Consider the following 14,049-nt stretch of genomic DNA (forward strand, 5'->3'; position numbering starts at 1 on the left):
AACGTTCATGGTCGAGGTTATCGTAGTTGCAATGGAAACTCAGTCTATATAAAACCATGCGCGGCACTGAATCACAAGGCCTGTCTAACCTATCGGAAAGCATAAAGAGCTACTGGTGCTAAATTCTATTTGGTTCGTACACCAAAGCGATTGAGTTGGTATCTTTTGAAATACTTAAAATGCTGACTTTGATTTAAGGCCGGAAAGTACTTTTGTTTTACTGTGGTTCTGATGGATGGTTTTGAGTAGCTATCTTGCTTCTGAATCGTAAGCGTGGCATAAGCTTCCAATAGTTTGAACACAAATATCAAGGCGGAGAATCGTGCCGTCTCTGATTGATTGGAATATGCAGCATAGAAACAGGCCTTTTAGCCCACTTTCCCAAGCCCGTTTACACCAGGTTTCATGTCATCCCACTTTCTCATTCCACTTCCTACCCACTCGGGGGTAGTTTACAGAAGACAATTAAACTACTAACTTGCAGGTTGGTAGGTTAATTATCCTGTAAATCGGGATGTCGGAGAGAAACCAGGGCACCTGGAGGAAACCCAGATGGTCCCAGGGAGAAGGTGCAAACTCCACGCGGGCAGCACCAGAGGTCAGGATGGAACCCAGGTCTCTGGCACTGTGAGGCAGCAGCTCTACCAGCTCTAAGTGCTGCAGGAATGCTGCACTGTTGGATGCCCCATCGTGCCAACACAGCATTTAATCCACCTCTGCGGTCTGCACAGAAAAGGGAAAATATTTTACTGAAAATAATACAAAATACAAGGGAGATTTCTCGACCGCCCACTCCGATATTTTTTCGACAAATAATATTCATCATAAATATTTGGACTGGTCATTATCACTTTGCATTTGTTGCAGGCAGCAGGGTGGCTCCATCTACAGAGTGCTGGAGGACCACAACATGCCAAGTAGCATCTGTGGAGAAATCCATTGTTGATTGCTCCACAGATGCTGCCTGACATACCACCTTCATCCAGCAGTTTATTTCTTTGCTCAAGATTCCAGTGTTTGCCGTTTCTCTTGTGGCCAATGAACAAGGAAAGGTTTAGAGGGATGTGGGCCAAATGCAGGCAGGTGGGACTAGTGTCGATGGGGCATGTTTGTCGACGTGGGCAGGTTGGGCCGAAGGGCCTGTTTCCACGCTGTGTGACTCATTTCCAGCATCTGCAACTTGTTTTTGAATTTCCGCCTTCTGCCTGGGACCTTAACGGGTGAATCGAGCTGTAGTTGTGACTGAGCCATTGTTCGACACTGCTGGAGTGTGATGGAGAGAAGCAAGCGCAAATCTCAGGTCAAATTCACCTTTCAAGGACTTTTAATGAAGAAAATCAAATTCCCTTTATCCTTGCCAACCATCAAATTTTCAGTAAAAAAGAATATTCACTTCACTGGTGTCTGTTTCTGCCTTACCAAAGTGTTTAGTTTAGTTTGGAGATAGAACGTGGAAACAGGCCCTTTGGCCCACTGGGTCCGCGCCGTCCAGCAATCACCCATTACATTAGTCCTGTCCTACGCACTAAGGACAATTTACACATTAATTAACCTACAAACCCACACGCCTTTGGGATGCAGGAGGAAACTGGAGCCCCCTGGAGAAAACCCATATAGTCACACAGGGAGAACTTACAAACTCCACACAGACAGCAACCGTGGTCAGGATTGAACCCGGGTCACGGATCACCAGTTGCCGGAAAATCGATGGTGGACCTGTAGGTTGTATCGTAGACAGTGAAGAGGCTGTTTAGAAATAGAATGCGATGTTGATCAGCTGGGCAAGTGGGCCGAGGAATGGCAAATGGAGTTTAATTCCGATGAATTCAAGAGCGAGTTAGATTTAGCTCTTTGGGCCAATGTAATCAAGGCATAGGGAGAGAAAGCAGGAACGGGGTACTGATTTTGGATGGCCAGCAGTGATCATATTGAATGGCGGTTACACAAAAAAGCTGGAGAAACTCAGCGGGTGCAGCAGCATCTATGGAGCGAAGGAAATAGGCAACGTTTCGGGCCGAAACCCTTCTTCAGAATATTGAATGGCGGTGCTGGCTCGAAGGGCCGAAAGCACCTATTTTCTATGTTTCTATGAATGCAAGGTGCTGCAATTCCAAGCTAGAACTTTCACAGTGAATGGTGGAGCCTTGGAGAGTTTTGGAACTAAAGGGCCGAAGAGTACAAGTACATAAGATACTAAAAGTAGCGTTAGGAGAGAGAGAGAGTTACCAATTCAGCAGAGCGTTAGATTTTATTGAGGTCGAGAATCCTCTGGATTCCGCGGCTGCGTTATATTTTTCATCAGATAAAAAAAATCCCACTCTCTGGCACCATCTGCCTGAATGCCTTGAGCAGATTGGAGCACAAAATGTCCTTGCCTTGGGTAAGAAAGACCTTTGAGCTGAGGAGTGGCAAGTCACCTGGGAGTCGAGTTGTTGAGCTGCATCAAGGCCACTGTCGCTTCCCAGCTGAGGCAACCCCATACGTTACGGACCTGAACCGTGGCTTCTGTGAGACTGAGCCATCGACTGGTCCATCAGAGAGAGGGGCAGGAAGGTAACCAGCAACTTCCCTCTCTGGGAGAAATGATGTTGTCGTCTTTTATCCATTTCCGATGAACTCATCTCCAGATAAATGCGTGGCTTGGTCCCAGGGGCGCGCTTTAGGGTCTGAAGTCTTTCTGCTTGCTGACACTTTTTAGTTTAGATTCAGATTCAATTTTAAGATTCAGATTCATTGTCAGTGTACAGTACAGAGACAACGAAATGCATTTAGCATCTCCCTGGAAGAGCGACATAGCAAATGATTTAAATAAATAATAATAAGTGTCCGGGGGGGGGTGGTGATTGGCAGTCACCGAGGTACGTTGTTGAGTAGAGTGACAGCCGCCGGGAAGAAGCTGTTCCTCGACCTGCTGGTTCGGCAACGGAGAGACCTGTAGCGCCTCCCGGATGGTAGGAGGTTAAACAGTCCATGGTTGGGGTAAGAGCAGTCCTTGGCGATGCTGAGCGCCCTCCGCAGACAACACTTGCTTTGGACAGACTCAATGGAGGGGAGCGAGATACAGTGCGGAAACAGGCCCTTCAGCCCAGTCTGTGTCGACCTGTGATCATCCCGTACGCTGGTACTATCCTACACACCAGGGACAATTTACAATTCGTACCGAAGCCAAATAACCTACAAACCTGCACGTCTTTGGAGTGTGGGAGGAAACCCACGCAGGTCACAGGGAGAACGTACAAACTCCGTACAGGAAGCGCCCGTGGTCAGGATCAAACCCGGGTCTCTGGTGCTGTGAGGCAGCAACTCTACCGCTGGGCCACCGTGCCGCATGGATGATCTGTGTATCGTCAGTGGTGTGTGAAGATTGGGCCTTAAATTCAGAGATTGGAACCGATGCTAATAGACCTGTGAGGCTTCACTGAAGTGATGGATAAGGCCGTGCTTGTGCGGGATTACCAAGGTTCGGAAAGCGCTGAAAATAAATATTTCAATGCAGCGTGCAATGTGCACATCCCAGCGCCTCTCTCCGTAAGGTGATGTGCTTTGTAAAACCCAGGCAGCAGCTTTCTGGAACAGTTTGCTGGAGGACGTGGTAATAATTCATGACCCTGCACATCTGGTATTCAGTGCCAGGAGGAATGAACGATGAGGGGGGCAATCAGTGCAGTGCTGGATTGATTGAGGTGTACGGACTGTACGGCTCCAAGGGTCCAGGCTTGTGGGTGACTAGGACAGAATTTTACCGGAAAACCAGCTTACATTTTTGCTCAAATATAATAAACAAGAGCTCTGTCTATATGTTGTCAAGCTGGAAAGGGTGCGGAGAAGATTCACGGAGTTAGTCATGCAGTTCTTGGTTCGAACAATAGCCTGAAAGGGATACAGGCCGTTAGGCAGGTGCCAGAGCCATCCATTGACTGCAATGCTTAAACCCCTCCGTGCAGTGTTTTCTCTCCCTGCCTCTCTCCCGCAGAACGCCAAATTTTCCGGTGGGCGGCGCGGCTCTGGCCAGCAGCGGCCTCTGCAGTCTGTCCGCGTTTTATTATTTTCTGTCTGTGTTTTAATGTAGTTTTTGTTATTTTTTGTTGGCGTGTGTGTGGGGGGGGGTGTGGGGTGGGGTGGGAGGGGGGGGGAAACTTTTTAAATCTCTCCCTGCACTGGAGACCCGACCTTTTCTCGTCGGGTTTCCGTTGTCGTTCGGGCCGCAACGAGGAGCGGCCTCCAACAGGAAGAAGCCGGGGACTCTGGTGCTACAACTCACCGTCGCCGTCGCGGGGCTGGCCGAGTCCGGAGCGGTGGAGGAGCGCTGCTGCTGCTGCTGCTGCTGCTACCGGGGAGTCGGAGGCTCCAACGACAGGTCTGTGGACGGCAGCACCGGGAGCCCGCGGCTCCCTGGAGGGAGACCGCTTTTCAGGGCTCTCACAACGGCAACTTCCCCCGCCCGAGTTGCGGGGTTGAAGAGCTCCTGGAGCGGGGCCTGACATCACCGCCCCGCGCGGCTGGGAATGGCCGCGGGACTCTACGAGCGCACACCGGGGGCTCTAACACCAAGACCCGGTGTGCGACCTCGCACCACCCGGCGTGGCTTTAATGGCCGCGGGACAATTGCCATCGCCAGCCGGGGGCTTTGACTTTGACTCTGACATGGGGGGGGGGAGAGTGCAGTGGAGAGATAAGTTTATTTGGCCTTTCATCACAGCGATGTGATGGATGTTTATGTAAATTATGTTGTGTCTTGGGTCTATGTGTTTGTATGTATGGCTGCAGAAACGGCATTTCGTTTGGACCTCAAGGGGTCCAAATGACAATAAATGTATCTTATCTTATCTTATCTTATCTCATAGAGTGAGAGAGCGTGGAAACAGGCCCTTCGGCCCAACTTGCCCACACTGACCAACATGTCCCACCTGCCTGCATTTCAATTCAATTCTATTCAATTCAATTCAATTCAATTCAATTCAACTTTAATGTCATTGCACAAATACGAGTATGGGTACAACGAAATGCAGTTTAGCGTCAGTCCGTAGTATAGTGCAATATAGAAATAAAAATAAAAATACAGAATAATCAAACAATAATCGAACAATGTGGACGGAGAGACTGGAGAAGTCTATCGGCGGGACTCCGAGTTCAGCAATGTGATGGTATTATTGTAGAAGCTGTTGGGAATTTGCTGGGGCCAGTCCAGTCGAATTGCTGTTGGGGATTTGACCCGTATTTTGACAATTTGTCCCTTATTTGGGAGTGTGAAGGTTGACAACCCTACATCTTCACCATTTGGCCCATATCCCTCTAAACCTATCCGATGCATGTCCCTGTCTAAATATTTTTTTACAGTTGTGATAGTACCCACCTCAACTACCTCCCCTGACAGTTCATTTCATACACCCACCACCCTTCCTGTAAAAATGTCGTCCCTGTGTTTCTTATTAAATCACGGAAACAGGCTCTTTGGCTGAACTCATCCATGCTGACCAAGATACCCCATCTAAGCTATGTTTGCCCATGTTTGACCCATGTCCCGCTAAACCTTTCCATTCATGTATCTGTCCAAATATCATCAGTGTACCTGCCTCATCGACTTCCTCTGGCAGCTCATTCCATATATATACCACACTGATATATCTATCCCCCCTCACATTAAATCTATGCAGTCCAGTTTATCATTACCTTACTCTGCGGGAAAAAAAAGGTGTCGTGCATTCACTCTATCTGTTCCCCTTATGATTTTATGCTCCTCAGCCTCCTGTGCTCCAAGTAAAGTCCCAGCCTGCCCAACCTCTCCCTGTAACATAAGCCCTTGAGTCCTGGCAACATCCTCGTAAATCTGCACTGCATTCATTCCAGCTTAATGTCATCCTTCCTATGGCAGAGTGACCAAAACTAATCAATACTCCACGTGCAGCCTCGCCAACATTTTGCACAACTGTAACAGATCGTTCCAATGTCTGTACTCAGTGCCCTGACTGATCAAGGCCAATGTGTCAATAACCTTCATCATAGGGTTGGCAACTGTCCCGTATTAGCCGGGACATCCTGTATATTGGGCTAAATTGGTTTGTCCAGTACGGGACCGGCATTGTCCCGTGTTTGACGGCTACTACTCGGGTCGAGGGGACTGTCAGGTCGGAGCGCCACGTCTGGCCCTGCCTCACCCGTGCCGATGTAGTGCAGCCCATGGAGTGCAGCAGCAGCACCTCACCCGTGGCCCCGTTGGTTGGCAGCCTGGCCAGCTGTCTGGCCTTTGGATCTTTACTTACCTTCTCATGGCCGATCACCGGCTCATGAGTTGGATGGGGTGCCGATGTCGCGCGGGCCTTGCCAAAACTCTTCAGCTGGCCCGCCGGCTGGGCTTTGTGTGTAGTCCAGCACACGGGCCAACTCATCATTCACCCAGCCACGGCCGAGTCGGTCAACGAATTGCCGTTGGGTATTTGACCCGTATTTTGACAATTTGTCCCTTATTTGGGAGTGAGGAGGTTGACAACCCTACATCTTCACCACCCTGTCTACCTATGACGCCATGACAGGGAAATATGTACTTTTACTTCTACATACCTCTGCTCTACAATACAACCCCCCCCCCTCTACAGCCAATTCACAGTGAATTGACTTCTCAAAATGCAGCACCTCACACTTTAAATTAAACTCTAATTGCCATTTCTCGGCCCGTTTGTCCAACTGATGATGTTCCTCTGTAATTCTAAATAGGTTTCTTGACAGACTAAGATACCACCTCTTTTGGTTGGCGTCATCTGCAAACGTAATAATCAGGCCTTGCACATTCTCATCCATATCGTTGATACAAGTGATAAACCCCAATGGACACAGTACACATCTCTGAGGCACACCGCTATTGTTAGAGGTTGTGCAGGCTAGGACTTTATACCGAACACTTTAATTCGCATTCCTACACTGACCTTTCTGTCGAAGGCCTCCTCCGTTGTCAGAGTGAGGCTAATTGGAGGAACATCTCGACCCAGCGGTATGAATATTGATTTATCTCACTACAATTAACCCCTGCATTCCCTCTCTCTCCATCCCTCTCCCACCCAAGTCGCTCCAACTTCTCGTTCTCACCTAGCACACAGCTAACAATGGCCTGTTTCTTTTATCATCGTTACTTTTTGTGTCATATCTTTAAAATCTCTCTACATCACCGCCTATATCTCTCGTTTCCCTATCCCTGGACTAGTCTGAAGAAGGGTCTCAACCCGAAAAGTCACCCATTCCTTCTCTCCAGAGATGCTGCCTGTCCCGCTGAGTTAATCCAGGTTTTAGTGTCTACCTGAGAATTTATACCTTCGAGTGCAGGACCCAACAGCACAACCCCACCTCACCACCAAATTCTCACTTTGTCACCACAGGCTGTAAAAAAGAAGTCATGATGGCACAGGAGGACTACTTATGGCCCATCAAGTCCATGTTGGCTGCGTGCAGTGAGAGCCATTCCTGAATCAAGAGAGTTTTTCCTGATTGCTCATAAAATTTCCTTTGGAAATGCTCGATCTGTTTCAATCTCCCTGTCGGCACTGAGTTCCAGGTCAACACCACTCTGCATGAAAGCAGGTTTTCAGAATAGTCATTGTCAGGACATTTATCAGCCACTGATTTATAGATAGTTTAGTTGAGAGATGCTACCTGGAAATAGGCCCTTTGGCCCACGGCAACCTTCGATGACCTATATGCTAGTCCCATGTTATCACACTTTCGCATCCTACACACTGGGGACAATTTACAGAAGCCAATTAGCCTACAAACCCGCACTTCGTTGGAATGTGGGAGGAAACCGGGTCACCCGGAGGAAACCCACGAGGTCACGGGGAGAATGTACAAACTCCACACAGACATACACCCGAGGACCCCTCGGTGGTCTGATAACTGTGGGGAAGAAGCTGTTCCTGAAGCGGGTGTTACAACCATGATCACATTGAATGGCAGGGCTGGCTCGAAGGGCCGAATGGCCTACTCCTGCATCTATTGTGCTTTCAAGCTTTTGTGTCTTCTGCCCGACAGGAGAAGGGAGAAGAGGGAATGACTGGGGTGGAAATGGTCCTTCATTTTTTTTTGGTGGGGCTTATTTAGGACTTTGATGAGAAGAAAAGTTGTCGTTGCGATGGCTCTTGAATGGGTCTTGTGGTAGGGATTGTATTCCCTGAAACTCTAAACAACCAATGTTCACTTCTGGCCTTGTGACGTACAAGAGATTATTGATGAGGCGGCTGGAGATGGCTGGGCCCAAGACACTGCTCTGAGGAACTCCGGAAGTGATATCTGCTGCCAAACAATGAAGATCTTCTCTCTCTGATGGAGGACGAGGGTTTGCTTTTGGCGGCACAGTGGGTAGAGAGCTACTGCCTTACAGCGCCAGAAACCCGCGTTCCATCCTGACTACAGGTGCTGTCAGTACGGAGTTTGTACGTTCTCCTTGTGAACTGCAGGAGTTTTCTCCGAGATCTTCGATTTCCTCCCACACTCCAAAGAGGTACAGGTTTGCAGGGTCATTGGCTTGATATGAATGTAAAATTGTCCTTAGTGTGTGTGTAGGATAGCGTTAGTGAGGGGGGGGGGGGGGTCGCTGGCTGGTGCGGACTCGATGGGCCAAAGGGACTGTTTCCATGCTGTATCTCTAAACTAAACTAATCATGTTTGATAGATGCAAAACGCTGGAGCAACCCAGTGGGTCAGGCAGCATCTCTGGAGAAAATTAGCTCTTTGTGTATAACCTGCAACGCGAACCATATGAATATTTTTTAAAGCTCGAAATGTAAACTAATGGTAGTGCCATTTCTGAGTCCTAATTATGATTGTGTTTTTCTCTCCAGATTTTCCAACAGATGGATTTTAATAAGAAACCGGGGCGGATGAGTGTCCGGCCAATCAACTTTGCTGTGGTTCTGAAGCTGTCCAATGCAAATCTACAGGAAAAGGCTTACCGAGTAAGTGGAAGGTGACTGATCGTCGATGAAGGAACAGAATGATCATTTAATGGGTAAAACACACAAAGTGCTGGGGTTCTGGCCAAAAATCCTATAGCGAGCATGATAGTGCACTCCTGGGCTGATGTGTAGTACGCAATGGAGAGGAACGTGGGTCATTTCTTCGGCCATTTCAGTAATCCCGACTCGACTTTGGTTATCCCCCTCGCCGTGAAATTAACGTTGCGGGGGAACAGTTTGTGTTAATAAATTATGATTCGGTTAATTTTCTTTTTTTAATGTTTAAAAAAAAAAAAAAAATTCCCCTGGGGTCCCAGCCGTGCTGATCCGGGCCAGACTTCCCTCACGCTGTTGAAGGAACATAGGCATCTTTTTGCTTTTTGTTGAGAGGCAGAGAGACAAGAAGAAAATGAGGAGAAGATTTTTACCAAAGATCTTTGATTTTTACGAGGATGTTTCCGTAACCAGCTTCCGTCTCCGCACTAGTCTCTTTGCTCCGCTACGGGATCTTTGGTGCGGAGATGGAAGCCGGTTACGGAAATGGGGCCGAAGATTACCCATGACCGTACTACGTCTTTTTCGTCGAGTGGACTATCTTGCTCTTTGATCTTGGCCTTTTCCCCATCACCCCTGACACTGTTGTATTGACATGATTCAAGAGAGTTTTATTGTCATGTGTGCCAGATAGGACAATGAAATTCTTACTTGCTGCAGCACAACAGAATATGTAAACATAGTACAAAACGGAAGATAAAAGTTCAGTGTGTCTATAGACCATAGACCACATATGCACAATAAATAAACAGATATAATGCAATAATAATAGACTGTTATTGTTCAGAGCTTATTTTATGTCGTGTTAAATAGCCTGATGGCTGTCGGGAAGAAGCTGTTCCTGAACTTGGATGTCACAGATTTCAGGCTCCTGTACCTTCTCCCCGATGGCAACGGTGAAACGAGTGTGTGACCAGGATTGCTGGCGATCTGCTAAAGCGTGAGAAAGTGAACCTCCAATGACACCTGCATTCCAGGAAAAGACACAGAGTACTGGAGTGACTCAACGGGTCAGGCATCATCTCGGGAGAACATGGATGGGTGACATTTCAGATCGGGACACTTCTTCAGACTGATTGTAGGGACTCGAAGTGCCACCTATCCACGTTCTCCAGAGATACTGCCTGGCTCGCTGAGTTACTCCAGCACTATGTGTCTTTTTTTGGTAAACTATCTGCAATTCCTTGTTTCTGGAATGAAGTGAAGTTCATTGTGTTGAAGATACACTGATCACTGTTATTTCAACACCGTTTCTGTCGCTCCTTGTATCCACATTTCCTGAATTCTAAGAGTTAATTTTCTCACTCTGACGATACATTAACTTCCAGGGTTGCTCCTGTTAACTATAAAAATTGCCCTGTTAACTAACGGCAGCTCAACTGCTGCAGCTTGCACCATTGGCTAATTTGAACCAGTGGTGCAGCGGTAGTGCTGCTGCCTTACAGCGCCAGAGACCCGCGTTTGATCCTGACGACCGGTGCTTGTCTGCACGGAGTTCGTGCGTTCTCCCCGCGACCCGTGTGAGTTTTCACCACAATCTCTGGTTTCCTCCCAATGTGTGGGCTTATGGGACTTGATATTACAATTCCTACTATAATTGGCACCTTCTTACTATCTTGAGTGGGGGTAGGGGTGAAAACATCATTGGGGTCATCAGGTGGGCAACCTCCTTCCTTTGTGTTTCGTAGATAGCGCTCCCCTCCGTTTTACCCCTCTTGCTGGTCATTTTGCAGCCCAGTTGGAGTCCTTCCTCTTCTTGGTGGTTTGTTGGCTTGTTGGTTAATTGGCTTGGTGTCATTGTAATTTGTCCCTAGTGTGCGTAGGATAGTGTTAGTGTGCGGGGATCGCTGGTCGGCGCGGACTCGCTGGGCCGAAGGGCCCGTATCAGGCTATTAAACCTGGCTCAGACAAAACTTTGATTATTAATAACCAATTATCTGTTATTTGTACTTTATCATTTCATTTTATTTGTTCATGTGTGTATTATTTATATTATGGTATATGGACACATTGATCTGTTTTGTAAATGCCTACTATGTTATGTTGTGCTGAAGCAAAGCAAGAATTTCATTGTCCTATACAGGGACACACGACAATAAACTCACTTGAACTTGAACTAATCTAAAAAACTAAACTCTACTTAACATCCCATAGATCTCAGTGCATCACAAACTCCTCGATCACACCACAGTGTCAGGCAGTCACAGACAGTGGGACGCTGTCTCTGTATATCAACACTTCAATGGGTTGCCGTTTGATTTGTCTCATTCACGGGTGTTGAATAAGACTTTTGTTACAGATTTCTCCCGTTCAATTTATTTTCTTGTTTGTCTAAAACCGTTGACATGTGCAGCCAAATCAATTGTTGGCACTCTCTAAATAAACCCTTTGCGAAGCATGAAATACGAAAATGGAATCTTTGTTATCCCCGAGGATGTGCTGAACAACAACGTGTTTGCTGTGATATTTGCATTCATGCTCTTGTGATTTGCAGCAGTCGGAGCTGAATGTTGTGAATAAATGCTTTATTCTATCACTGCTGTCTTACTTCAGTTTAGTGTAGAAACGCAGCGTGAAAACAGGCCCTTCGGCCCAGCGAGTCCGTACCAACAGCGATCACATGTACACTAGTTCAATCCCACACACTAGGGACAATTTACAGAGGCCAATTAACCTAAAAACCTGCACGTCTTTGGAGTGTGGGAGGAAACTGGAGCTTCCCGGAGAAAACCCATGCAGGTCGCTGTGAGAACGTACAAACTCTATACAGACAGCACCCGTAGTTAGGATTGAACCTGAGTCTCTAGCGCTGTAAGGCAGCAACTCTACCACTGTGCCACTGTGCCCTATCTACTTCTGTTGCCACCTTCATTGAGCTATGAACTTGGACTCTAAGATCTCTTTGCACATCAGAGCTATTAAGGGTCTTGCCATCAGCTGCATACTCTCCTCACATTGAGCCTCCCAAAGTGCAACGTTTTTCTGAAATAAGTGATGTTTCACACACTGCAATTACTAAGGCACTAAATAATCAGTCGACTCAAGGAATTGCAGTGGCTGGGACCTTGAACAAAACACAAAGTGCTGGAGGAATTCAGCGGTCAGGCAGCATCTGTGCAGGGAATGAACAGAGGATATCTTTGGTCGGGGAGCCTTCTTCTGGCACCGTCAGTTGGTCAAGGGATTAGTTCAGTTTAGAGATACAGCACGGAAACAGGCCCTTCGGCCCATGAGTCCGCACCGACCAGCGATCCCCACACATTAACACTATCCTACTAGGTACAATTTACATTTATACAAAGCCAATTAACCTTCAAACCTGTACGTCTTTGGAGTGTGGGAGGAAACCGAAGATTTCGGAGAAAACCCACGTGGTCACGTGGAGAACGCACAAACTCCGTACAGACAGCAGCACCCGTAGTTAGGATGGAGCCCGGATCTTCAGCGCTGTAAATCAGCAACTCTACTGCTGTGCCACCGTGGCTGCCTAAGATTAATTTCAAAGCTCATATTTACGTGCTGGAATATTGTGGCTAATGGTTTCAAACTTTGCGTTGCAGGATGGTTTGATCGAGCAGTTGTACGATCTGACCCTGGAGTACTTACACACTCAAGCACACACCATCGGCTTCCCGGAGCTGGTGCTGCCTGTTACCATTCAGGTACAAAGATGCTCATGAATATGTGACGTTTAATGTAGATGGGGGATTAGTGGACATGGTTTGTAATATTTGCATGAAGGGGTAGTCGAGCAAGTGTGTGTGTGTGTGTGTGTATATGTTGGGTGTGGTATCGTGTGTGTTTGGGGGGTATATAGTGTGTGTGCGTATGGCTATATAGTATGAGTGTGCGTATGGAAATCTGCATGATACACGTGATCTGGTATCGTATGTATCGACTATTTCTACGACGTTAAAAAATGTTCGTACTCAAACTACAGAGGTTGTATGTTCCTCCCGTGACCATATGGGTTTCTCCGGGCGCTCAGGTATCCTCCCACACTCCAAAGCTGTGCAGGTTTGTAGGTTAATTGGCTCTGGTAATATTGTTCATTGTCCTTAGTGCATAGGACAGTGCACTAGGGTACAGGGTGATCGCTGGTCGGCACCGACCCAGAGGGCCGAAGGGCCTGTTTCTCCTCTAAAGTCTAAAGTCTGTGCCTGTGCTGTGCTGATGTGTCTTCTTGCAAAGTCCCATCTGCCTTTGAATCACGATCAGTCTTGGGCAAACGGCAGCAGCTGGTCCCATTTAAAATATCTGATGAACAAGAGTGCTGGGTGGAGCTGTGATCAGGCAACTGAATCATCCTACCACAGCCGGAGAGCAGTCCGGAATTACTATATACCTGACTGGTGACCCTCAGACTTTGCTGGCTTTACCTTGCACTAAACGTTATTCCCTTATTGTGTATCTATATACTGTAAATAGCTCGATTGTAATCTTGTATTGTCTCTGGCTGGCTGGTTAGCACGCAGCAAAAGCTTTTCACTGTACCTCAGCACACGTGACAACAAACTCAACTCTACTGAACTGGAAGGTTCAGCAGGAGCGGATTCCACAACAAGCCACCTGCCATGGTGTGGGAGAGAGCGAGGGGGTGGAACCAGAGCGCTCCCAGAACACATGGTGTGAGGCGCAAGTGGTGTTAGCTACGTCAGGAGGGGAGTTGGGAGCCGAGTTATCAGATTTTATATCACCAGCAAGGGAGCTCCTTGTATTTATTTAATCACGAACAGAGATTTAAATCACAGTGCGCAGACATGACCGTGGTGCCAGTAAAATGATGCGCAGAAAATTGCGGGCTAATTAGGTGTTAAATTCAAGAGCACAGTGTAGCTGACATGAATCATAGAAGCACCCATTGCAGTTGTTAATTGCAATAGGGATGGGAAGTGCAGAGAGTCTAACTGAAGCAGGTCTCTGCAAACGCACAGCAAAGGCACAGTCAGCTCTGGTCTTTGGGAGCAGGGTGTAGAATAGGGCAGGGAGAGTGCTGCTGCTGTAGGATTTTTGCACCTAGATCATAGAACAGAACAGCACAGGAACAGGCCCTTCG

The 14,049-nt window shown here is 47.5% G+C and overlaps 1 protein-coding gene across 1 annotated transcript in view; it reads left to right on the forward strand.

Annotated features, from left to right (window-relative positions):
• Window positions 1-14,049, forward strand: part of noc2l (NOC2-like nucleolar associated transcriptional repressor) — a 124,566-nt gene that overhangs the window by 62,508 nt on the left and 48,009 nt on the right. Inside the window, exons 13-14 of the mRNA XM_055659597.1 lie at window positions 8,826-8,939; window positions 12,554-12,655. Of these exons, the coding sequence (XP_055515572.1) occupies window positions 8,826-8,939; window positions 12,554-12,655 (216 nt within the window). The remainder of the gene's footprint in view (window positions 1-8,825; window positions 8,940-12,553; window positions 12,656-14,049) is intronic.

Source organism: Leucoraja erinacea, chromosome 30, assembly GCF_028641065.1.
Source record: "Leucoraja erinacea ecotype New England chromosome 30, Leri_hhj_1, whole genome shotgun sequence".
Taxonomy (NCBI): domain Eukaryota; kingdom Metazoa; phylum Chordata; class Chondrichthyes; order Rajiformes; family Rajidae; genus Leucoraja; species Leucoraja erinaceus.